General features: G+C 61.5%; 3 protein-coding genes across 6 annotated transcripts in view; 1 reads left to right on the top strand and 2 right to left on the bottom strand.

Moving 5' to 3' along the window:
• Window positions 1-7,859, top strand: part of LOC111161833 (cation channel sperm associated auxiliary subunit delta) — a 47,320-nt gene extending 39,461 nt beyond the window's left edge. Inside the window, exons 20-22 of the mRNA XM_022525839.1 lie at window positions 1,442-1,625; window positions 6,281-6,438; window positions 7,622-7,859. Of these exons, the coding sequence (XP_022381547.1) occupies window positions 1,442-1,625; window positions 6,281-6,438; window positions 7,622-7,859 (580 nt within the window). The remainder of the gene's footprint in view (window positions 1-1,441; window positions 1,626-6,280; window positions 6,439-7,621) is intronic.
• Window positions 7,860-9,624: 1,765 nt separating this feature from the next.
• On the bottom strand, window positions 9,625-11,634 carry LOC111161875 (proline rich 22). Its single transcript, XM_022525918.1, has 3 exons — window positions 11,325-11,634; window positions 11,177-11,239; window positions 9,625-10,783 (listed from the first exon to the last, which is right to left on the bottom strand). The coding sequence occupies exons 1-3, from the start codon at window positions 11,452-11,454 to the stop codon at window positions 9,636-9,638; spliced, it is 1,341 nt and encodes a 446-aa protein (XP_022381626.1). The 5' UTR covers window positions 11,455-11,634; the 3' UTR covers window positions 9,625-9,635.
• A 14-nt stretch (window positions 11,635-11,648) lies between these two features.
• Window positions 11,649-17,111, bottom strand: LOC111161874 (dihydrouridine synthase 3 like). 4 transcript variants are annotated; one of them, XM_022525914.1, is made up of 13 exons: window positions 16,666-17,106; window positions 15,678-15,942; window positions 14,918-15,430; window positions 14,556-14,597; window positions 14,284-14,436; window positions 13,900-14,016; window positions 13,631-13,696; window positions 13,437-13,547; window positions 13,085-13,181; window positions 12,887-12,962; window positions 12,458-12,646; window positions 12,250-12,378; window positions 11,655-12,163 (listed from the first exon to the last, which is right to left on the bottom strand). In XM_022525914.1, the coding sequence occupies exons 1-13, from the start codon at window positions 16,764-16,766 to the stop codon at window positions 12,091-12,093; spliced, it is 1,932 nt and encodes a 643-aa protein (XP_022381622.1). In that variant the 5' UTR covers window positions 16,767-17,106; the 3' UTR covers window positions 11,655-12,090. The 4 variants fall into 4 exon arrangements, with proteins under 4 accessions (XP_022381625.1, XP_022381621.1, XP_022381622.1 ...); XM_022525917.1 differs by lacking the exon at window positions 14,918-15,430 and having other exon boundaries at window positions 11,649-12,163; window positions 15,867-15,942; window positions 16,666-17,111; XM_022525913.1 differs by lacking the exon at window positions 16,666-17,106 and having other exon boundaries at window positions 11,653-12,163; window positions 15,678-16,590.
• Between the last annotated feature and the right edge of the window lie 5,068 nt (window positions 17,112-22,179).

Genomic DNA, 22,179 nt, shown 5'->3' with positions numbered 1-22,179 from the left:
CCATAGCCATAACGAAATACCACCCACTAGGGGCTTAAATGATGGGCGCTGGTTTTCTCACAGTCCAGGAGGCTGGAGGTCCAAGGTCAGAGTGCGCGCACGGCTGGGTTCGCCGAGGTTCCCTCCTTGTTGTACAGGCGGCCACCTCTGCCTGTGTCCTCAGGTGGTGGAGGGATCGAGGACAGCCATGCTTCTCTCCTCCCAAGAGATCGGGGCTGACCCTTATGACCTCGGTCATACTCAACCACCCCTTTAAAGGCCCCACATCCAAACACAGTCACATGGGGAGATAGGGCTGCCACGTGGGAGTCTGGGGGGACACGACTTAGCCCATGGCTCTCACGTCACTCCCCCTTCTGTGGACTCTGCGGCCTTCTTTCATCACCGCCCCTGCACACCCCACCGCGCATAGCTTCCACACTGTCGTGGGTGGTCGACCAGCCCATGGGGCCCCTGGAGCCCCAGCCCGGGGAGACCAGAACCACGCCGCCCTGGGACAGAGCTACCTCATTGCTGCCCCAGACCAGCGCTGCCCAGTGGAAGTTCTCCATCCTTCCGTGCAACCCTGTCCGCAGTCCGTATACATGCCGCTCCCGAGCACTCCCAAGTGTGGCCAGGGCACTCCAGGAACCGGCTATTCCATTTTACTTATTGGTAATTGACTTAAACAAGGTATGTGCCGGCCCGGGCACAGCTCCATGCCCCGCAGACCGTCCGACTCAATAGTAGTGTGCTGACTTCGCGACAGCAGAAACCCGCTTACCCTTGAAAACAGGCGGGGTCATTCGGTCGACACTTCTCTGCTCCCCGTGGCCCTAATCCCACACACTGGCAAGACTGTGGGCCTGGCATTCGGGATCCATCCCCAAACCCTGGGCCACCACGTGGGGGGACGCAAGCCCCCATACGGTAAAGATCAAGGAAAGCGACCAGCCAGGGGCAGGGCCGGAGCTCCCACCTGCCAGGAGATCACAGAGGGTGTCCCCCAAATGATTTTTAGAACAACCCCAATCAACAGCCCTAAATATATCCCTTTGGAATGTTGGCAGAGGGCCTCCAAAAAGTGTCAGAGGACAGGCCTGAAGGTGTGTGTGTGTGTGTGTGTGTGTGTGTGTGTGTGTGTGTGTGTGTACTTATTATCTAATCTATTTCTTTACAAGTGGTGGTTTTTGGATCTAGACTTCACCTAAGAGGCAGAGAGGCACAGCGGGGAAACAGGGCCCGCGCCCCCCCCCTCCCCCACCTCCCCGCCCTCCCCTGTCCCACCTGCCGCTGCTTCCCTCGGCAAAGTGGCAGCCTGGGGAGGCTTGGGGGAGGGGAGCACCGCCTTCCCTGCCGCCCCTCCCTCCCCCACCCCACCCCCTGCCGCCCCCAGCATGGGCTCATCACACCCGGGGGCTGCCGCATCCCCCCTCAGCCCGGCCCTGCGCCTGTGTCCCAGGTGGCGGGAAGGCAAGTTCCAGGAGGTCATCGAGACAGAGTTCGTCCTACTGGAGGTGCACGGACTGTTCACGTACACCTACTCCCTGACAGCCCAGACGGCGCGCTGCAAGGCCCAGCCGCAGAACTGGACCACCATCATGGAGACCGCGGGCGACAGGAGGCCCTTCGCCTGGGACCGAGAGGTAGCGTCCACTCCTTTTCCAAGACAGGCCCCAGCAACGGGCTGCGGGCCGGCGGTCAGACCCCGCGGACCGGTCGGGCCGGGGTGCGCGTCTGCGGGCTCAGGGCACGGCGGGGGCGTTGCACGACGGAGAAACAAGCGCACGGTGCTGTGGAAGGAAAAGCTGCCGCGCGGGCCGCCGCGAGCCTGCTGACCCGCGGGTGCGCGCTCCCCAGCCAAGGCCAAGGGCGCGGACGCAGCGCGGCGACGCGGCCAACAGGTGGCGCTCGCTCCCCACGCCTGCAGCCCGGCCCCGCGGGCGGACCTTGGCTCCTTTTTTTTGCGCTTCCTTTCTTAGCCCGGCACCTCCGAAGCTTTCTCTCCACACTCCTTCTGAGTGGATCACGTATTTTCTTACGGAAGATGGGTTTGCTTTATTCCCCCCCAGTCTGAAGGGAAATTCACCTAACCTACAACCCCTGTGAAAGCGCGCAGCTCACTTCCACGACCGGTTCCGTGCACTCGCCAGGCTGCAGGCACCACGTCCCTGATGGTTTTTTTTTGTTTTTGTTTTTTTTGTTTTTAAATAGAGAAAGCCACACATATGTGGTTCGCGTTTACTGTAATTTTCCGACTGTGCCCATACGGAGTATTGCATTCTTCTCGCTAGTGCCATCCTTCAGAGTAGCGTGCGTTTAGGAGATGGTCCCCTCGCTTCTTTTCCCATCAGTCCCAGTGATTGGCAATTTTGAATGCCTGCATTTTCAGCACGTCTGGATGGACTGTTTGTTCTAAGCCCCTCAGCAACCGAGACCAGGTGGAGCTAGCTCTGTCAATATAAATGGGGCTCTAGAGGCTAAGAAAGAGTCTCCTTTTTCCATTTCATGTGGTCTTTATATGACCCAGGTTTTTTTTTTTTTTAAACTCCCAAAGACCTTTTTTTTTTTTTTTTTTTAAGGAGACTCCGTGCTCAGCTTGGAGCCCAATGTGGGGCTTGAACTCACAACCCTGAGATTAAGACCTGAGCTGAAACCAAGAGTTGGATGCTTAACTGACTGAGCCACCCAGGTGCCTCCTGAAGGATTTTTTTAACCCATTAAGCCACCCAGGTGCCCCCCCCCCTTTTTTTTATAAAGTAGGCTCTACACCGCACATGGGGCTCAAACTCACGACCCTGAGATCAAGAGTTGCGTGCTGTACTGACTGACCCAGTCAGGTGCCCCAAACCCCTTTTAAAAATTAAGGATTTAAAAAATTTTTTCAATTATGGTAAAATATGCACAACCTAAAATGTACCATTGTAATAATTTTAAGTGGCATGAAGCACACTCCCACTGTCCTGCAACCACCCCCACCCTCCGTCTCCAGAACTTTCCATCTCCCCAAACTGAACTCTGTCCCCACAAAGCACAGACTCCCTACCCCCTGCCCCAGCCCTGGCTCCTACCGTCTCCTCTCTTTGTGGACAGGACTCCTCTGGGGACCTTCTGGGAGTGGGGTCCTGTGGGATGTGACCTGGGTCTGGCTCCTCTCACCGAGCCCATTGTCCTCGGGGTCCCTCCACATCATGGCAGGTGTCAGAGTCTCTTCCTTTCTAAGGCTGAATAACATTCCCTGGATGGATGGACACCGTTCATTCACCTGTCAGTGGACACTGGGCATTGCGGTTAATTAATGTTGCTATGAACACAGATATACAAATCTCTCCTTTGAGACCCTGTTTTCAGTTCTCACCCTCAGGACCTCATCTAAACCTAATTACCTCCTAGAGGGCCTACCTCCAAATTCCATTGTGGGCTAGGGTCTCAACATATGAATCTGGGGAGGTGGGGACACATTCGGTGCCTAACAGGGACACAACCAACAGGGCCTGGGGAGGGACGGGATGATGTGGGAGGAGAGGGGCAGAGTCAAGCGTTTCCCTCGTTTCCAGCTTGAAGCTCCTGGGCAGACCCTAGGGCCAGTGACATCGTAGGGATGAAGCGGGAGCAGCAGAAGCAAATACAGAGCTTATTTGTGTGGGGGGAGCTCAGAGGTGACCCAGAGGAAGCCAGGGGCAAAACATACGGACAAGTGAGGACTGGCATGGGTATGAGAACCGGCCCTGTTGGGATGCTAACTTAGGGATGCGTCTGCCAAGGAAGCCAAGGGAGACCCGGAGGAGGGGTGCCTCATGGGGCACTGTGTGGTTCCACCACGCAGGGAGCTGCTGACAGATGGGAGGGCCTGTTGCTGTTAACAGCCACAAGGCTGAGATCCAAGGGCTGCTAGGTGCTGGGGCACAGGTGAAATCAGGGGTCTGCCCTCACCCCATCCCTCGACTTGTGGGGGGAGATGGGCAGGGCCTGGGTTTGGGGAACATACACCCCAGTGGCCATCCACACCATGGACATTGCTTCTGCATTTGTGTTCTGGTTTTTAATCAGAACTTCCGAACCCGCAGAAAGGCTGGAAGAGCAGTAAGATGGACAGCTAGCCATTACAACCCACCCCCGACTCAGCAGGGTGGTTTCCTGTGGCATGGGTGGGGTGCCCCCGCAGGGAGATTCAGCTGGCAGGTCTGAGAAGGTTCTCTCCTGTGTGGGGCTTCTGTTAGGCAGGAGCTGGGCTGTCTGTCCGTGTGCTTTTTCTCTCCCCAGCAGGGTAGCCTGGGCTCCCTTACAGCATGGCTTGGGGTTCCAAGAGTGGAAGCTTCCAGACCCCCAAAGTCTGGTGCTTCCAAGCTGTTAAGCCGCTGCCACACCGATGGTCTTGGGCTATATCCAGTCTCTCACTTCCATCCATCACCAGGGTCCCTTGTCCTGGGGAGCTGTCTACAGGCAGGGGAGGGTTGGCTGGGTTATAAGGTACACACATGTGCAGTCTGGGCCGGCGCCACATGCCTCCCACCATGCACCTGTCTCCACAGCACACCAGCTAGGTGTACCACCCCAGGATGGACTTGTCCGTTTCCATGTGCCTGACTTCCGTTGCAGGCCGGGCTTTGGGCTTCGTGCCTTTCCTGATTGAGAGCCACTTTCACTTCTTTTCTTTGCTCACTTGTCAAGAGCTCTTTCTAGAGCTGAGAGATTAACCCTTTGTTGCAATGCACTGCAACAGTCCCATGGTGTGTCCGTGATGTCTTCTGGGTTTTTGCTGATGCCATATGAGAGGAGCCCTTCAGTTTTGTTTTGTTTTGTTTTTTAAAGATTTTATTTATTTGACAGAGAGAGAGAAAGAGAGGGATCACAAGTAGGCAGAGAGGCAGGCAGAGAGAGAGGGGGAAGCAGGCTCCCTGCCAAGCAGCGAGCTCAATGCAGGGCCTAATCCCAGGACCCTGAGATCATGACTTGAGCCGAAGGCAGAGGCTTAACCCACTGAGCCACCCAGGCACCCCAACCCTTTGCTGGGCTCCCCATCACTTTGACTTTCTTGCTTTTCCATTTTCTGTCTTTGCTTTTTATAAGCCCAGCCTCCCTCCCATCTGGGTCCACCAGCAAATAGTGCAGAAGGGCCAAGTATTCTGCTCAGGGAGGCAGCACGATGTACTGGTTAAGGGCAAGCAGCTGAGTTCAAGGGTGTTTCCCCTTCGTACAATATCCTGGGCCCCAGAGACTGGGCCGAGAAGCTGCTGGTACCCCCTGACCACTTCTTGACGCCGTGGCCATGCTTGGCAGTAGCTCCAGTGAGAAGCCCCAGGAATGTGTCTCTGTGCCCTCTCTACCTTCAGACTTCCCAGGTGCACCAGTAAGTTAGGGCTTCTGTGACAAAAACACCACACACCAGGTAGTTTCAATGCCAGAGATGGATCCTTTCCCAGTTCTGGACGCCGAAGTCTGAGATCAAGGTGTTGCCAGGGTCGGTTCCTTCTAAGGGTGAATGAGAATCTGTTCCAGGCTCTCACACCCTCTGGTGGTTTCCTGGTCATCTCCGGTGTTCTTGGGCTTGTAGACACACACCCTGATTTCTGCCTGTGTCTACACATGATGTTCTCCCCAGGCATGTCTGGGTCCAAATTTCCCCTTTTTATAAGGACACGAAACTTGTTGGTTCAAGGGCCACCTTTTTTTTTTTTTTTTTAGATTTTTATTTATTTATTTGACAGTCAGAGATGACAAGTAGACAGAAAGGCAGGCAGAGAGGGAGGAGGAAACAGGCTCCCTGCTGTGCAGAGAGCCCAATGCAGGGCTCGATCCCAGGACCCCGAGATCATGACCTGAGCCGAAGGCAGAGGCTTTAACCCACTGAGCCACCCAGGCGCCCCAACAACCTCATTTTAACTGGATCACCTGAAAAAGACCCCATCTCTGAATAAAGTCACATTCTGAGGCCCTAAGAGTCAGGATTCCAGCATTTCATTGGCGGTGGGCTCGTTGTGTGTGTGTGTATGTGGGGAACACGTCAGGCCCTAACACCAAGAGTACGTGAAATGGAGGCATCTGATTCACACCCAGACTCGGGGGTTCAAGGCCTGGACACAGGAGGGCAGGATAAAGGCTGAGCAGCCACCCACAGTGTCCCTCCAAGGTCACGCACCACCCGCCCATCAGGCACTTGGCCCTGGACTCGCCCCCATGGGTGCTCAGTGAGCAGTGTTGCAGGTGGGGCGCAGCCTGCAGTGGGGGTACATCTGTGGGCACGGGCCTGGCCCTCCCCAGCCCCCGGAGCTAGTGGGCATGCCTCTGTCCTTCTCCCCAGAACTATGTGAGCTGCCATGACCCTGACAACGAAGTCCCCTTGAGATGGCCAAACGTCCCGTATCAGATCCTGGGAGGCCCGACGGCAAACAAGGTTATTTTTGACCAGAGGAATGGAATCTACGTTTTCTACATTTCTATCGTGGATCCGTACTACAGGTGAGCTGGGGTGAATCACTCCATGCCAGGGACCTCTAGGGGGGGATGACTGGCTCTCCCGGGGAGGGTCACACACAGGTGAGGGACCCACTTTTCTCTCTCCCCTGGGCGTGTCCTGGATAAACATCAATGTTCCCAGCAGCTCAGACTGTCCCTGGGAAGAGTGGCATCCGAAGTTCTAGATGACATTTGTTCACTCCCTAAATAAGTCCTTACTCAGAGCCCACGCTGGGTTCCGGGGGGCGGGGGCAGCAATGGCGGGCGGCCACGCCCCTCTCAAGCCCCATCTCATGGGTGGAGTGCACGTGCAGACCCTTAAATCTCCAGGGATCTCGCAAGCCAATTGCCTTTCCCTTGGTTGCCTGGAATCAGCCACGGTGAGAGAATTTACACCATGGGATTCGGCACACCCTACAAATTCTGCCTTTCCCCTTAGAGCTGGTTGTTGAATATTTACTACCCACGTGTGCGAAGAGGTTTCTAGGTGTGCTGGCCTAGGTTGCCAACATCTCCCACTGTGGGCGTGCGTACGGGACAATATCCTTTCCCCCCATCAACTAACCTCTCTAGACAGATAGGAACTCCACTCCCCAAAGTACATGGAGAACTTGCCTTGAGACCCCGTGCCTTGATCCAGGGGGCCAGCTCTGGGATGGCCAACGGGCGGGAGGACGGGGTGGTGTATCTAGAGAGACAGGACTGCCTTTGGTCCCATCTGCTCCTCTGTCCGCACTGTGGGTCCAGCAAGTTCTCCTTTACCCTGGGTCCCGTCTCCTGGGGTGCCCTTCCCTCCCGGCCTGCCGCACCCTGGCACTCCCTGCCCGCCTCGTGCACACCTGTGGCCCCATCACGCCCGCCCTCTGCTTCCACCCAGGAACGGGATGGTTAGTTTGCCTCTCTAGACTGAGTGTGGACATGGAGTCAGGGAGACAACTGGTCCCCGGAGGAGGAGGGGACCACAGGAAACCCGGGGGGGGGGGGGGGACAGGATTGTTGCCGGCAGAGAGAGGACGGCAGACTCAGCCTGGAGAAGAGCTGAAGTGGATGGAAGTGGAACCAGGCGTCCCAGCTCAGCACCCGGGGCCCAGGACTCCTTTCTGTGGGTTTTAGCACGTTCAGTGGGGCGAAGGGCAGGGCCCCATGGGACAACGCCCCATGGCCTCTCTCCACCCGCCCCTTGCAGCTACTGTCACTTGGAGACCACCTTCAGCATCTACGTGTATGGCGCCTTCCCCCCGTCTGTCATCCTGGCGGCGGTCACGATCATCCCGCTCGTGGTGGTCATGCTGCTGTCCGTGTGGCTGGCCTACGCCATCCCCAAACTGCTGCACACGGAGAAGGGCCTCAAGTTCAAGGGCTTCTGGATTCATCTGTGCAGGAGGTGCCGAAAGGCCTGTGCGTGTTTCCGAGGCAGGTGCTAAGTGCACCGGGGAAGCCCCGTGTGGCCTTAAAGCGTTCTATAAAGCGGCTGGTGGCGGTGTTCGTGCCGCGTGTTTGGAGCGTGTTGTGTCCTCCCCCGACCACCTTCCATCCTCCTGTCGCAGCTCCCCTGCCCTGCGGCACCTGCGCCGGGAGTGGGGTAGCCCAGACCCTTGACGGGACGCGGGGGAGGTGAGGGAGCGGAGCACCCCACGGAGAGAGAGGTGGTCCCTTGAAAGACCTGACGTAGCCCTGTGGCCCGTTAGAGGGGGACGGGGGAGTCTGGAGGAGGCAGCAACTGCTGGGAGTCCGTTTCTGGGGCATAAACCCTCCCGTGTATACAAACACGCATGTGTGTGCTCTGCTGTGTCCCCGGAGGAATGTTTGGAAGCATGATTTCATGTGTGCGCACATGTACGGACAAGTGCCTACGGCATAGACGCAGGCATGCCCGCGCACACATGTACACGGGTGTGCCTGGGCAAGGCGCACAGGCATAGTGTGCAGGGACACACACACACAGGTGTTTGGCGGTGTGGATACATGTGTGTGCGTGCATCCCTAACGTGTGTACAGTCACACGTGTTTACCCAGGACATGAACACGCGTGTATGTGTCTACATATCTCAGATACACAGACCTGCACACACAGCATGTATACACAAACACGCACGTGTCTACGCACGCGTGTGCACGTATACACAATGTACACAGCCGTGTGCACTCTCCCTAGCCCTCCAGGGGGGTTCCCTCCCCTCCCACCACCTCACTCTGACTCCCTGGTGGCACGGACGGCCAGCTCATCCCAAGGAAGAACTTGGGTGGTCCTGTGAGTTTCCTGATTCTTCTGAGGTTCAGCGAGTATATTCCACGGTCCGCCTCGTGGCCCAGTCCCATCTCAGTCGGGTCGTGGAAGCGTGACCTTGACGGTGCAGGGAGCCCACCCTGCCCGGTGAGCATGACGGCGGCCACTCTCCATGTTAGGCCAAGCGCTAACGTTCGCATTGACCTTCGAGGAAACCAAGCCCATTTGCCAACGTCTTTTGCCAGGGCCTTCCCTTTGTCAAGCGCACTTGGCTTTAATCTCAAAAATTCCCCGAACGTGGCCGCGGGGAGAGGGGCGCTCGGCAGGAACTGAAGGGCAGCGGGCTCCAGGCTCCCTTAGCCGGGCACAGAACAGGGCCGGGCGGGGCAGACTGCTGCCGTCTCTCCGGAGCTCTGGAATGAGGGCGCGATGAGGGGAGCCCAGCAGGCTCCTGGCACAGTGCTCGGCAGACAGAAAGTCCCGGGTTCCAGCTACCGACTCTGCCACCCCACACCCAGCCACCCCCGGGGCTCTACCCCAGCAGAGTCTGAGCACGAAGGCCCCAGGGACCCAGCCCAGGGCCTGGGGCGGGAGGGCCCCTTGGTCTTCTGCAGGGGGAGAGAAGCAGGTTGGGGTAGGGGTGTGGGGGAGGGTAGGCCTCATCCCCAGGCCACTTCCTGGCCCTCTCCAGCAACCCTTTCCCCACCAAACACCTGGGCGAAAGATCCCTAGAGTGCCGTCCGGACAGCGCCTCCCCCCTTGCAGAAGCACCCCTTCTCCATCTCTGCTGGCGGACTCCCAACTTTCTGGGGCGTGGACAGGAGGGATTCAGGACTCCTCGGGATGGTAGGGCCGCCCGGCTCACCCGGGAGGTGCTGTGGGCCTGCTGGGCCTTCCCATGTGACCCCGGGCCCGCTGCCCCAGGCCCTGGCGCCGCCAAGCTGACCGTTTGAGCTGAGAGGTCAAATCCATTTTAATGGGGGGCGGCTCCCAGGTCCGGCCTGGGCCCTGAGGGGGCGACACTGGCCGGGCCCGCAGCATGCTTGCCCTTGCCCCCCTGCCTGCCCTTCTTGGCGGACGAGGTGCCGGCCTTCCTCTTGCCAGGCAGCTCGGGTCGTGCCGCGGGGGCCGCGGTGTTGGCGACAGGGGGCCCCGGGCGGGGTGGCGGCTCCTCATCCAAGGCCTTGAAGTTGAAGAAGTAGTCCACGTTAGACACGGTGTCCAGGATCTCAGGCACACTGTAGTCAAAGGACAGCAGTTCGTCCGGCAGGTGCAGCGAGCGGATGTCGCTGGATGAGTCGTCCCCGCCGCCCCCGCTGTCCGGCAGGGCTGGCCCAGGGGCCTTGCGTGGGGACCCCTCGGGCTCAGCGTTGCCCGGCAAGCAGTCGAAGAGCTTCATGGCGTCTTCCAGAAGCACCTTCTCAGGCAGCACGAAGGCCCTGGCTGCCTCGGGGGTCCTGGCCTCACCTGCCCCCAGGGGGGCGGCCTCCGCCTCCGCCACCTTGGGCTCCCCGGGGCCCGGCGGGTACAGTAGGGCCGGCCCAGCGCCACCACCTGGCAGCTCCTTGGAGGGGAAGGCCAGCGGCTCGCTGGGCCCGTGGAACTGACTGAGGCGGCCCCTGAGGTGGCCGTAGGCGCCAGGGGGCATCGCGGCCTCCGTGGGGAGCGTGATGAGCAGGGGAGGCAGCTTGTTCTCCTTGGGGACAGGGGGTGGGGGCGGGGCCGGGGGTGGCGGCACGGCTGGCCCCAGGCCTTCCTTGAGCAGGGGCGGGGGCAGTTCCATGTAGGCAGGGGGCCCCCCGTCGCCCACAAAGCCCAGAGCCTCTGGCCCAGGCCCCTCGGGGGGGAAGTAGGGCATGAGGTACTGGGGGCCCCCAGGCAGCGGCTGGTAGTGCGGGTACGGCGGGGGCGGTGGGGCCGGCATGGGGGCCTTGAGGTAGTGCTGGGGCTCTAGGAGGTAGGTGCCTGGAGAGGCGGGACCCCCAGCCGGACCCCCGGGGGGTCCCCCACCGCCCACTGCCGTTAGCTTGTACAGGGACGACTGGCCGAAGTCGGTGGTGGCCCACTCGATTCGGTAGATGCGGGGGTCAAAGAAGCACCCGCAGGGTGCCATCTGGAAACCTGCAGGCCAGGGAGGGGCAGCCCTGAGAGGAGCTCTGAGACCCACCTGGGGCAAGGAGTACAGGCTAGAGGAGGGGAGGGGCAGAGCCCAAACCCCGGGGGCCCATCTGTGGGACAGGGGATAGACACCTGGCCTGGGGGTCCATCTGAGGAATGGGGACAGAGATCCCGCTTTTGGGGACACATCTGGGAGTCGGGAACCCGGGTATTGTTTTGGGGACCTGTCCGGGGAACGATGGGCATAGGCTTTGCCCCTGAAGGCCTACTTGAGGGACCAGAGACATAGGCCTTACCTTTTGGCGGCCACCTAGGGCCAGGGGCATGGGCAGGACAGGCCCCGACCCCTCCAGCCCACCCCCGAATCCTCATCAAGGGTTGGGGGGAGGCTGGTACCTGCCGGAGGGCCTGGAAACACCTCTTTCTCCAGGTTTGGGGGCTGATAGAGGTTGGAGGAGCCTGTGGACAAAAGCAGGTGGCTGGGCAGGGTCCTGAGCCCTGGTCCCCCACCCCCTTGGGGACCCCGACAGCCTCTGACTCGTACCCACAGCAGGAAGAGGCTCCGTGCAGGTGGGAGCAGGCTGGCTGCCTGACCCCTCGGTGCCATCCAGGCCCCGGGGGCTGAAGCCTTCTTGGGGAGCTGTAGGCGCATAGAAGGGTTTGGGGTGCTGCATGGGGAGGCAGGGGGGCCAGTCTGGGCAGGCCTGGGGGGCAGCAGGCGGGAGCACAGGCAGCCCGCCCGGACAGCAGGCTCAGTCCTGCCGAGTTCTGTTTGCCTGGTTACTCTGGGCAGCGGGTTCCAGGCTGTGGCCCGCCCACTGGTCGGGATTCCGGGTATCGGGGGGTGGGGGGGCAGGGGCAGATGGAGAAACCAAGGCAGTCAGAGACCGACCTCACAAAAAGCGGGGCAGACCCCGAACTCCGGCTGCTGCCTTCTGCCTTTGCCTCCATGCTCTGGGCATCTCTAGGGCTCCTTCCTTCAGGTAGCCCACCCTGATTCACACCTGCGTAGGCCGAGGCCCCTGGCTCGTGAGTGCCTAGCGCTTTCTTGGTGGGTAAAGCCGCTCTGGGGAGCCGTGGTGGCCAGCACAGGGCTGGGCCCATAGGGGCGACTAGGAGACTCTTGTCAATGAGAAAGGACAAGTGCGTGCTGGGGAGAGGGTCAGCCCTGCATTGAGACAAAACCCCAGAGTGGGACGGGGAAGCCTTGGGGTCACAGAAAGGCCTGGGTTTTAAAAGAATAAGATTTATTGTCTTCTCATGCAGCAGGGGGCCCCACTGGGCCGTCCGACGCCCTCCCCAGCCCGCGGCTACTTGTACGCATTGGCCTTATGCTTCGGCAGAAAGACGAAGTTGGGCGGCACGGGTCCCAGCAGCATCTCACTGTGAAGAGGGCACAGGGCGGGGTCAGGCCTGTGGCCCAGGGGCCCCTCGGCCTCCCACAGCCCAGCGCCTCGCTTTCCTGGCACCTGATCCGGATCCAGTCGGCCGCCTTCTGGCTGGCCATGAGCGTCTCCAGGTAGTCGCGGCCCAGGTAGTAGGGCGGCCGCTCATTGATCCTCTGTGGGAGCCGCTCCAGGAGGCCCACGGGCACGTACCTGCAGGTGGTGCGCACGGGTGAGGCCAGGCTGGCCCCCCCGACAGGACCCCCCAGTCCGCACGTGGCCCTGCACCCACCGGCACAGGAAGGACAGCCACTCAAGAAGGAAACGGCGGGTCTTCTCCACGCCCTGCGTGTCCGAGCCCCAGTGCTCCAGGCCGTAACGTGTGAAGTCCTGCAGGATGGCCAGGCGCTCGGAGGACGAGATGTCCCAGTGCCGCTGCTCCTTGATCTCCGTGAACAGCCACGGCTTCAACAGGGCACCCCTGGGAGTGGGGTAGGGAGTGGTGGTCTGGAGGGCTCCGGGGCCCTGCCTCTCCGCCAGGCTCAGCCAACCTTCAAAGCCTAAGAGTTCCAACACCCGAGAGCACAGATGTCTGCTGCCCGCCCCCCCCCCCGCCCCGGCAGAGCCACCTGCCAGCTACACTGAGCAGGGAGGAGGGGAGGGAAGCAGGGGGCGGCTCCGGCCGGTTCTTCGCAGCCCCTCAGGCACAGAGCACCCTTACCGAGCGATCATCACCCCCGCGACGCCAGTCTGCATGGCACGGTTGGCATCCTCGTATGACAAGATGTCCCCGTTTCCTGAGGGACAGAGGTGGGGTCTCAGGGAGCCGGGGGCAGGCAGGAGCTCTGGGGGAGCTTCCGGCAGCCCAGTCATGCCCACGGGGGCAGGGCAGGGTCCCAGGCAGGGGCGGGGGACCCACCGAACAGCGGCATGGGGCTGGCTGCCGTCACACACTGCGCGATGTACCCCCAGTCGGCCAGCTTGGTGTAGCGCTGCTCCCGGGAGCGGCCGTGGAGCTGAAGGAGAAGCCACGCACGGGGAGGGAGAGCCGGTCCGGGGGGCGGAGGATCAGACACAGAGAGAGAGACCCAGAGACATCAAGAGGGACAGGCTGAGAGAGAGAGACAGAGAGATGAAGAGACAGACGGAGACAGAGATGGAGGGAGAGCCAGAGAGCAGGAGGAAGGAACGGGGAGAGAGAGACCGTTAGGAAGGTCCGCCCACCGCGCTCCGGTGGGGGCCCCCATGCCCTCCGGAGACCCGAGACCCACCGTGACCAGGGCCGCGCCCCAGTCCCGCAACTCAGGGAGCAAGCGGTGGGCCAGGTTCATGCGCTCCTGGACGCCGGTGCGGATCTTCACGGTCAGCGGCACGTCCAGCACCTGCGGGGAGGGCGGTAGCGGTCAGAGGGACCTGGGCCGGCTGGGGCGGGGGGCGGGGGGGGGGGGGGCGGCAGAGGGCGTACCTGGTTCATGCCGCGGACGATCTGCTGGAACTTGGCCGTGCGGTTCATGAGGGCACAGCCCCCGCCCTGGGAGAGATGGGGGGCTGGAGCAAGGGACAGCAGAATGCGAGCTGGGCCTGCCACCCTTCTCTGCCTGCGCCAGCCAAATGGGGGGAACCAAGGCGCAGCAGCGCCCATGGGTCCCCCAGACACTCAGGCAAAAGCAAGGCCGGGTCCCAGGTTCCCATCCCCCCCCACACCATGGAAATCCAGGGCTGTGCAGCTACTACCTTCTTATACACGAGGTCGATGGGGCACCCGACGTTGACGTCTACGAAGTCCACGTCCACGGTGCGGTTGAGCAGCTCGGCGCACTTGGTCATGGTGTCAGGGAAGGCGCCCTCAAGCTGCGGCCGGGGGCAGAGCAGGGAGTGAGGGGCTGGCCCAGGCTGGCCCTGCCCACCGTGGGGATCCAGCCAGGGGCCCTGTCTCACCAACCCGCAAAGGGGCATGGGGTCAGCCCTTGAGCCCACGGCTGAGGCAAGAGGGGTCTGGGAGTGACTGAATCAGGCCTGCGGTCAGGGAGATCCAACCCCAAACCTGCCCCAGAGCGAGGCAGCCCGCCGAGAGCCCCTCTGTCCTTCCCGCCTCCCTCCCCTTGGGGCGGCACTGACCTGCACGCCGAAGACATCCTCACAGGGGTGGCGTCTGAGCAGGGCCCACTCGGACGTCTGGCCCTGCAGCAGGCTGGTGCACACGGCCATCTCCCCACACGTCACGTCAGCCCCGAAGCGTTTGCAGATCCGCCGGAAGGGGAGGTTCCCACACTGGGGGCAGCGGGGGCCATGGGCACATGTGAGGGGCAGCAGGCAGGAAGCCCGGATGCCGATCGCAGCCCCAAAACCCACCAGATGGGCAGACACAGGGCCCTGCCGGGCTGACCTACCGTGGTGAGGGGGGCCAGGTACAGCTTGCCGCTGAGGTCCAGCTGCAGCAAAACAAAACCCAGGGGAGCTCGCCAGGCCTCTGCAGCTCCCTGCTCCCCACCCCACCCGCAGTCCTCCTCTGGGCCTCCGCACGAGTCAATGGATCCCTGTGCGAAGACCATTCTGTTCCCGTCTTCACTCTGCTGCAGTCTCTGCTCAACCGTCAAAACCGCAGGCCTGATGCCCCTTCTTCCAGGAAGTCTTCCCCTCCCTCCTCCTTTCCCTACCCGCCAGCCCCGACTCTCTGGGGCTGGGGGTGTGTGTCTGGCTCCTTCTGCCCCCACGCTCCCAGCACCCTCAGCAGGAAGCCCCGAACATGTACCTTTCTCTTCTCACAAGGCCGCAGCCGGACTATATCCTCATCTGTCAGGGGTCCACAGGTCCGCTCCGAGGCGCTGGCTGGGGCATCAGTGCCTGGCTCCAGGAGGGCCTGCTGGGTGTCACCGCTGTCCTGTCCAGGGGCACCTTCAGCCCTCGAGATGTCAGGGACCGCGGCCTCTGGGGAGGGGCCTGGCAGGTGGCCCTTGCTCAGCTGGCGGAGGGCCTGCTCGGCGCGCTCGAAGCGGACCTTGCGCTTTCGCAGCTGCTGCTGCAGGGCCTTGTCCAGGCCGTTCCGGACCAGCGGGACCTGGACCCGCTCTTCCCGCACGAGGTTCTGGCCTTCGGGTCCCAAATGGGCCCCGGCGAAGCGGCAGGTCACGCCATAGGGGCACCTGCCAAAGGTCTCAAAAAGCACACAGCGGGGGCCCAGGTCCGAAGGCTTGGTCTCCAGGTAGCAGCCCACGTCGTGCAGGAAGCGGCAGCGGTCACCAAACAAACACTTTGCTGCTGATTCCTGCGTGGGAACCAAGAGGCTACGAGGAAGGATGGGGGCACGCCGGGCCAGCCAGGCAGCCTGGGTGAGAGGCCCTCCCCTCCTGGTGGGTGTCCCGGGGCAAGTCAGGAACCCATCAAGCCTGAGTTTACTCAGAAACAAGATGGGGACAACAACACTTAATGTCCCAGCTTCCGGAGGATTGAATGGGGAGCCGAGAGGCTCAGACGGAAGGTCTCGAGGACTTTCAAGCAACAATTACACTCACCTGGACCAGGGAGGGGCAGAGCCTATTCTTGTCGTAGTGGGTGGGTTTCATGTGGGGCCGGCCCTTGTTCTGGCCCCGGGCTCTCTTCTGAACCTTCGGCTTGTCCCCGGGTTCGGCCGCCTCCCCATCCTCCAGTCGGATGCGCTTGGCCTCAGGTTCGGCCAGGTCATTGCCACCAGGGTCTCCTGCCTCGACTCCCTGGCTGGGCTTCTCCTGCCCCTTGGCTTCCAGGAATTCGTGGAACTGCTCCTTGGTGGTGAGATATCTGCCAGCAGAGAGGCAGCGGGAAGAGCGCTTGTGGAAGGAACCCCTTCTCCGGCTCAGACGCAAGGGAGCCCACGTCTGAGGCAAGAGGGGTCTGGGAGTGACTGAGTCAGGTCTGGTCCCTGGGGAAAGGAACCAAGAACACCTGTCCCTGCTTAGCTGCGTCTGCTGGTGGGGGAGTACACCACTTAGAAGCGGCCAGCTGCCAGTCGGGAGCGTCTCAAGGCCACAGGCAGAGCCTAAATTCTGTCCCTGGGTCCCACTGCCCAGAGTATCCAGCCAAACTACAAACAGCATGAACATCCCCGACCACTTTCGGCTAGAGAAAACTACACGTCCCCGCATGCCTTGCAACAGGGCCACGGTCGCCACATTCCCCAGCATGCCCCACGGCCCTCGCTTCAGACCCAAGTCCCTGCCCGTAGCTGAGACTAGCGGCAGGTGCACGAGTGCTACTCCCGCCACACGCCCGGACTACAGTCCCCAGCATGCACTGCGGGCCCCAGCCTCCAACCCTGCGCGCCCCTACAAGCACTGTGGTGCCCTTCTCACACGTGACAGCCCCCAACGTGCGCTGTCCGCTCCGACCCTGCGGATGCAGAACCACCCCAGACTGAAGAGCCTGCGAGCTTCCCGCCTGGGCCGCTGCCCCGCTACCCGGCGTGCACCGCCTGTAGATGCCGGGAAGGCCTCGTGAGGGTCTCCTCCGGCCCCGGCGACTCACTGAGATTTAATGGGCGCCACCCCCGGTTCCGGTGCGCTGGCTCCCGAATCGCTGCCGCCGCCACCACTCTCTGCTGAGGCCTCCGCCGCTCCCTCCGCCATCAGCCCCCCTCACGCCGGCTTTGGAGAGCGGCGGGAAGACCTTCCGGGTCGCGAGAGCGTCTTCCCGTCGGGCTGGGGAAACGCGCATGCCCGGGGCGCTCCAAGTGACGCCATTGTTCGCGAGCCTACGTAAGGGGGCGGAGCCTGGGTGGGGTGGAGCCTCGGTGCCGCTAAGGTTGGTACCGCGGGGCTGTTTGCGGGTCCCGGAAACCGTCCGTGCCTCTCCTGACCGGTTGCGTTCCACCCACAAGGGTATTCGAAGGACCTTAAAACGGGGGCTTTAAAAAAAAAGCTTAAACTCCACTTTTATGCGGGGCATTATCGACAGTTGAAAGCCTGCGTGCGGGAGGCTGTCCTAGACGCCGGGCAAGCCCCCGCGACGACAACAGGCGGCACCCTGCCCTTGAGAGCTCGCGGGGGAGCGGACTGGCTCCCAGCGCTGGCCTCGGCTGCCCTCTGTAGGACAATCTGGGGATAAACGGAGGACCTGCGGCGTCCAGTCTTGGGAGACTTCGTGCCCGACTGTGCCTGCCCACCTCCAGGGGCCCGAGCTCCCTCCTCCCTCCTAGACTGCCCGTCCCATTGCCCTCTGAGGTTCCACCTGGAGTCTCCCCCCACCGTCCCACGGCACCCAGGCCTCTCCGGGGAGGCAGTTGGATAGAAGGGGAAACTGAGGCCCACAGAGGGCTGTCTGAACATAGCCTCCCCTCTCTGGGCCTCCAAGGGCTCCCTGGGTCTGCCTTGCGATGGCCTGTATTTTCTGTGTGAGGCAATCAAGGAGGGCCTCCTGTAAGCGGGGGAAAGGGGTATGACTGTGGATTGGCCACTGACAACATTAATACCAATGATGCAGTATTAATTGTTTATCATAATGGTGTAGTATCAATTGTTTACCAGTAACTAAACAATTGTTGAGCACCAATTTTGTCTAAGCCCTTTCCATTAACTTATTTATTCTACTCTCTGACTTTGTGCAGAGGGAGCAGGCATTCATCCCCAATCCACCTGAATCCATGGATCTCAGAGGTCCCTGGCCCAGGGACTGCCAACCCGTCCTGAGCCAGAGACCAGGGCATCAGCCTTCCCACCCTGCCTCTCTCCCCACAGCCTGTGGGTCCCTGTGTCCTGACCACTTGCCCTTCAGAGTCTCTCTCTAGTCTGTCCCCTCTCCCATCACACCCCCTACCAACTTCTGGGCCTAAATCTTCCATCCTACCCCCAAAGCCCAGACTCCCAGGCACGAATCTGACCATGGCTTTTCCCCTGCTCCCAATCCTTCCATGTCTCCCTACTGCCCCAACCCTGTACCATGCCCCCCAAGTTCCTACAGTTCCTAGCCTCTGCTGCCTTCCCGTTTCATTCCTCATCACCCCCTACACCCTAAACTCAAATACCAAGTTCATTCCAGACGTTCCATGAGGCAGTTGTACCTCTCCGCCTTTGCATGTGCTGTTCCCTCTTGCAAGAAGTCTGTTCCCTGCTCCCAATCTCCACTCAGCCTCTAGTTCTCTCCTTTTCCTCCTTCTCCTCCTCCTCCTCTTCCTCCCCCACCTTCCTCCTCCAGAAGCCTCTTTAATTGCCCCATACTGGGGATATGGCCCCCTTTAGCCTTGGCAGCCATCCAGACATCCCCCGGGAATCATGGCCCTTACCATCCTGGTGCTACCTGGCCACATGCCATCTTCCCCTCTGTACTGAGCTCATAGAGGGTGGGAATTGGTCCACCTCAGTCATTCTGTGTCCCCAGCACCCAGGACCAGGCCCCGCCCACAGCAGGTGCCCAAGGAATGCTGAGTGCATCTTACCACAGCTGGGAGACTGAGGCCCAGAGGGACCAGGACCTGCTCTAGGGGGCCCTGCCTTCACTGAGGCTGTGGCAGGGGGATGAGAACTTCCCAGGTGTCACCCTGGAGAACGTGGGGACACTCAGGAAGATGCCCCCCCCACCCTGAACCAGGCCTGAGTCGTCCTCTGAATGCCCTATCTTGACTGATTCGGAGAAACAGAAAGGAGGCAGGTGGCCCAGGGAACCCTGTGCCAGTGGGGACACTAAGGCACTCAGATGGGGGGAGGCAGGGCCTGGGGAAGGCGCTGCCTGTACTCTCCCTCTCTCTCTCTCTCCCTCTGCCTCTGCTTCTTTTGGTCTCTGCCTTCCTCTCTCCCTCTGAGTCTCTCTTCTCTGTCTCCCTGCTCCCTCCCTGTGTCTCTGTCTCCCCTGCCCTCACTGGCCCTCTCAGCCAGGCAGCCAGGCCGGATGGGGTGGCAGCAGCAGGACAGGTGCCGCCCGGGCTCAGTGCCCGTTTCTGCCGGGGCCACCCCGGATTTGTGGCTGCGCTTCCTTTATCTGGGGCTGCAGCTGCCCCTTATCTCCTGGCTTCAGGACACGAGACAGGGATTAGGGCAGCCCAGGCCAAGGACGGAGACAGCAGGGTTGGGCGGAGGGTGGGAAGAGCCAGGGTGCTGTGGGGGGGGCGCGCCGCAGGGCACCCGGGAGCCTTGGCAGCTGGGGCTGCTGCGTGTGCGTGTGTGTGTGTTGTAAGTGTCTATGGCTTTTGCACGTGTGATGGTGTATGCGCATCTACTATGCTATGTGACTGGGGAGTGTGTCTGATTTGGGGGGAGGCCTGTGAATATAATTGTGTTTCTGAGTGCACGTGTTTATGTGTGTCTGTGTTGGTTGTATGTGTGTGTGTGTGGCAGTGTGCACACATCTGTGGCTTTTGTGGGGGGGGTGTGGCTGGCTGTGCCTGCGTGAGCCCCTGCCCTGCCCCACATGTGCCCACAACCCCCCGCCCAGGCCCCACCCGGCCGCTTGCCTTGCTGCCCTGACTCCCTTGGGCTGGCCTGATGGCTTTCCCACCTTGCTGACCCAGGGCTCCCAGGGAGAGGGCCCCCGACCTGTGGCCTGTGGCTGCAAATGGCCCTATGGGGACGGCCGCCGGCCCTGCTTTTCCCATCCTCCCTCGCCTGGAACTGGCCAGCTCCTTCCCGCCGCCCACAGGCCTCAAGGGCCCTATGCTGGCCGAGGCCACCAGCTCCTCTTGGCCCCCGGGGCCCTCTCTCTGACCTGGGCTGGGTCTCCTGTCGGAGCTGAGGCTTCTCTCTGCTCAGCATCCTCCAGCTTGGGGCCAGGATGTTAAATTGAGAACTGAAGCCCATTTTAGGGGAGACTCTTGGCTGGCAGTTGGCATTCCTGAGCTGTCCCAGTGACCCCTGGCAAGCCCTTTCCCTTCTCCGCAAGAGAACGACACTGCTAGTCCCTGAGGGTCTGTACGGGGCACAGAACGGCTGTGGGAGCAACATCACCAACGAGCCAAGAGGCCCAGCCATCTCCGTGACCAGCTCATTGTGGAGTGGGGCAATGTTGAATATGGAGATGCTGGGGGCGGGTGCAGGAGAGGCAGAAGACACAGAGGGCTCCAGGCCACCTCCCCCACTGCGGTGCTGGTTCCTGGGGGTCCTGAGGTACAGCCCGGGGCCTGCAGGGCCTGGACCAGCTCCTGGTGCTAAGATGGAAACTTCTCCACCGGCCAAGTCCATGTCTTGGCCAGCGGCCGCTGGCCTCCCAGAAGCTCTGCCTGGGCCTCCACGAGTGAACAGAGCACTCCCCTTGGGAGCAGTGACTGTGCAGCAAGGGCAGGGGAGCCAGCCTCGGGGGTCAGGGCTGAAGGAGGGGCCAGGGCCATGGCCGAATGTTCTGGAATCATCCCGCCCTGGTTTGAGCCTCTTCCCTACTCTGTGACCTTGGGCCATCCTCTTGACCTCTCTGATCCCCAGGTTTCACAGCTGACAAGTGGGCACAGAGCACTGCAGGGGCGGGCGCGCTGCCTGGGGCTACCTGGCGGGGGCGTGGGGGCACATCCGAGGAGGCAGCGAGGGAGCGGAACTAATTTCCAGGCAAACACCATGGAGGGCTGACAGGTGACAGGGCCTGGGCTCTGGGTGCACCTGCGCTGTCCCACCCCTACCTTGGCCTTGACCCCAGGGCCAGCAGGCTCAAATCGGCCACAGTGGCCATGTGGCCCACAGACGCCCCCTACTCCACACTGAGCCTCAGTTTCTCTGTGCCTATTTGCGCACTGGGGAGACACAGCCCCGCACAACCCTCCGGCTGCTCTAGAAGCAGGGGAGGCTCAAGGTTCTGTTCCACCCACCCCCGCCCCACAGCAGCCACAGTCTGGGAGAAGGAGGGTTTAAAAATAAAGCATTGTAAATACCCGTGTTTCCTGCAAATAGAACCAGCCCCTGAATCCCTGTGGCCTCCCAGACAGCCGGGCCCAGACAGCTCCTTTGAGGGGGGCGGGGGCCAGAGGGTGGGCGTGTCTGCATGCGCCCCAGTTCCCAGCTGCTGTGTGAGTCAACCGGTGCGACAGGGTGTCTGTCACCGCCTGTCCAGGGGGTGACAAAGTCTGTGGGTTGGTGACAGCGTCCAGAGGTGACACAGCAGTGTGTGGTGGTGTCGGGACGCCATGGACATGTGTGTCCTGTGACCACGTGGGGCTGGCCCTGAGCACAACAGGGTTCCCGGGGGCCTGAGAGTGATGGGGTCTCCGGCCGCGGTGGAGGTGGTGGCGTGTGCTGGCGTCCCACCTCCAGCCTCCTGTGTCGCCTGGCCGCAGCCTCACCCTGGTGCCCCCCCCCACCCCAGAGGAAGCCCTGAGGGTTTTCAAGTCGCTGTTGCCCGGGCAACCATTTTATGAGCGTCCACATGGTGGGCACATGTGTGTGTCCTGAACCCCATGTGTCTGCACGCCCCCACCCCCACAGCCCCAGCCACGGTGGGGAGGGGGATACCGGCAGTGTGGGGTGAGCGGGAGGTGGCCAAGGGCGGCTGGTGACCGCTTAATGGTGGCTGGGTGCGTGGGGGTGGGCTCCTGGCTGGGCCACCTGTGTGCAGAGGGCTGTACCCCCCAGACTGGCCTCACACGTGTGTGCGTGCTTGTGTGCACGTGTGATCGTGTCTCCGAGGCTCCTGCGCTTGGGTGGCTGTGGGGTGTGTACTGCACCCTTGGGGGCGTGTGTGCCACGAGTGACTATGTAGAACGTTTGCGTGGGGGCCGTGTGTGTGCACACGGCAGGGACGTGAGCTGTCTCCGCGTGGCTGTGTGTCCCGGCAGTGTGTCCCGGCAGTGGGTGTAGAGTGGGCCGCACGGTGTGTGTATTAACTGCGCAAATTGGCACCAGGCGGCGAGGGAGCGCAGGGCGAGCCACCGCGTGTGCGTGAGCGGACACGAGCAACCAAGGGGCTGCTTGGAGGGCCGGTGGGCTCCTGTGTGAATATGCTCTGTGTGCGTGTGTGCGTGTGTGTGTGCGCGCGCCCATGCCTGTCCTTGGCAAGGACGTGGGTCGTTGTGACCGCTCTGTGTGTGTTAGGGATGCTGCTGGGCATCCGTGTGCCCCCGTGTGTGTGAGA

The sequence above is a fragment of the Enhydra lutris genome, unplaced genomic scaffold (genome assembly GCF_002288905.1).
Source record: "Enhydra lutris kenyoni isolate GAN:26980312 unplaced genomic scaffold, ASM228890v2 scaffoldscaffold86, whole genome shotgun sequence".
Taxonomy (NCBI): domain Eukaryota; kingdom Metazoa; phylum Chordata; class Mammalia; order Carnivora; family Mustelidae; genus Enhydra; species Enhydra lutris.
This window is presented reverse-complemented; position numbering and strand designations above follow the sequence as displayed.

What these genes read in the sequence shown, in the direction of transcription:
- LOC111161875 (XM_022525918.1), bottom strand. Translation starts at nt 11,454, where the DNA reads ATGCAGCACCCCAAACCCTTCTATGCGCCTACAGCTCCCCAAGAAGGC. An exon ending in GGAGCCTCTTCCTGCTGTGG is followed by an intron (nt 11,240 to 11,324) that starts GTACGAGTCAGA and finishes TTTTGTCCACAG; the next exon opens with GCTCCTCCAACCTCTATCAG. An exon ending in GTTTCCAGGCCCTCCGGCAG is followed by an intron (nt 10,784 to 11,176) that starts GTACCAGCCTCC and finishes CCTGGCCTGCAG; the next exon opens with GTTTCCAGATGGCACCCTGC.
- LOC111161874 (XM_022525913.1), bottom strand. Translation starts at nt 16,325, where the DNA reads ATGCTGGGGAATGTGGCGACCGTGGCCCTGTTGCAAGGCATGCGGGGA. An exon ending in TCTGCCCCTCCCTGGTCCAG is followed by an intron (nt 15,431 to 15,677) that starts GTGAGTGTAATT and finishes GTTCCCACGCAG; the next exon opens with GAATCAGCAGCAAAGTGTTT. An exon ending in GCGGGGGTGATGATCGCTCG is followed by an intron (nt 12,647 to 12,886) that starts GTAAGGGTGCTC and finishes CCCCACTCCCAG; the next exon opens with GGGTGCCCTGTTGAAGCCGT.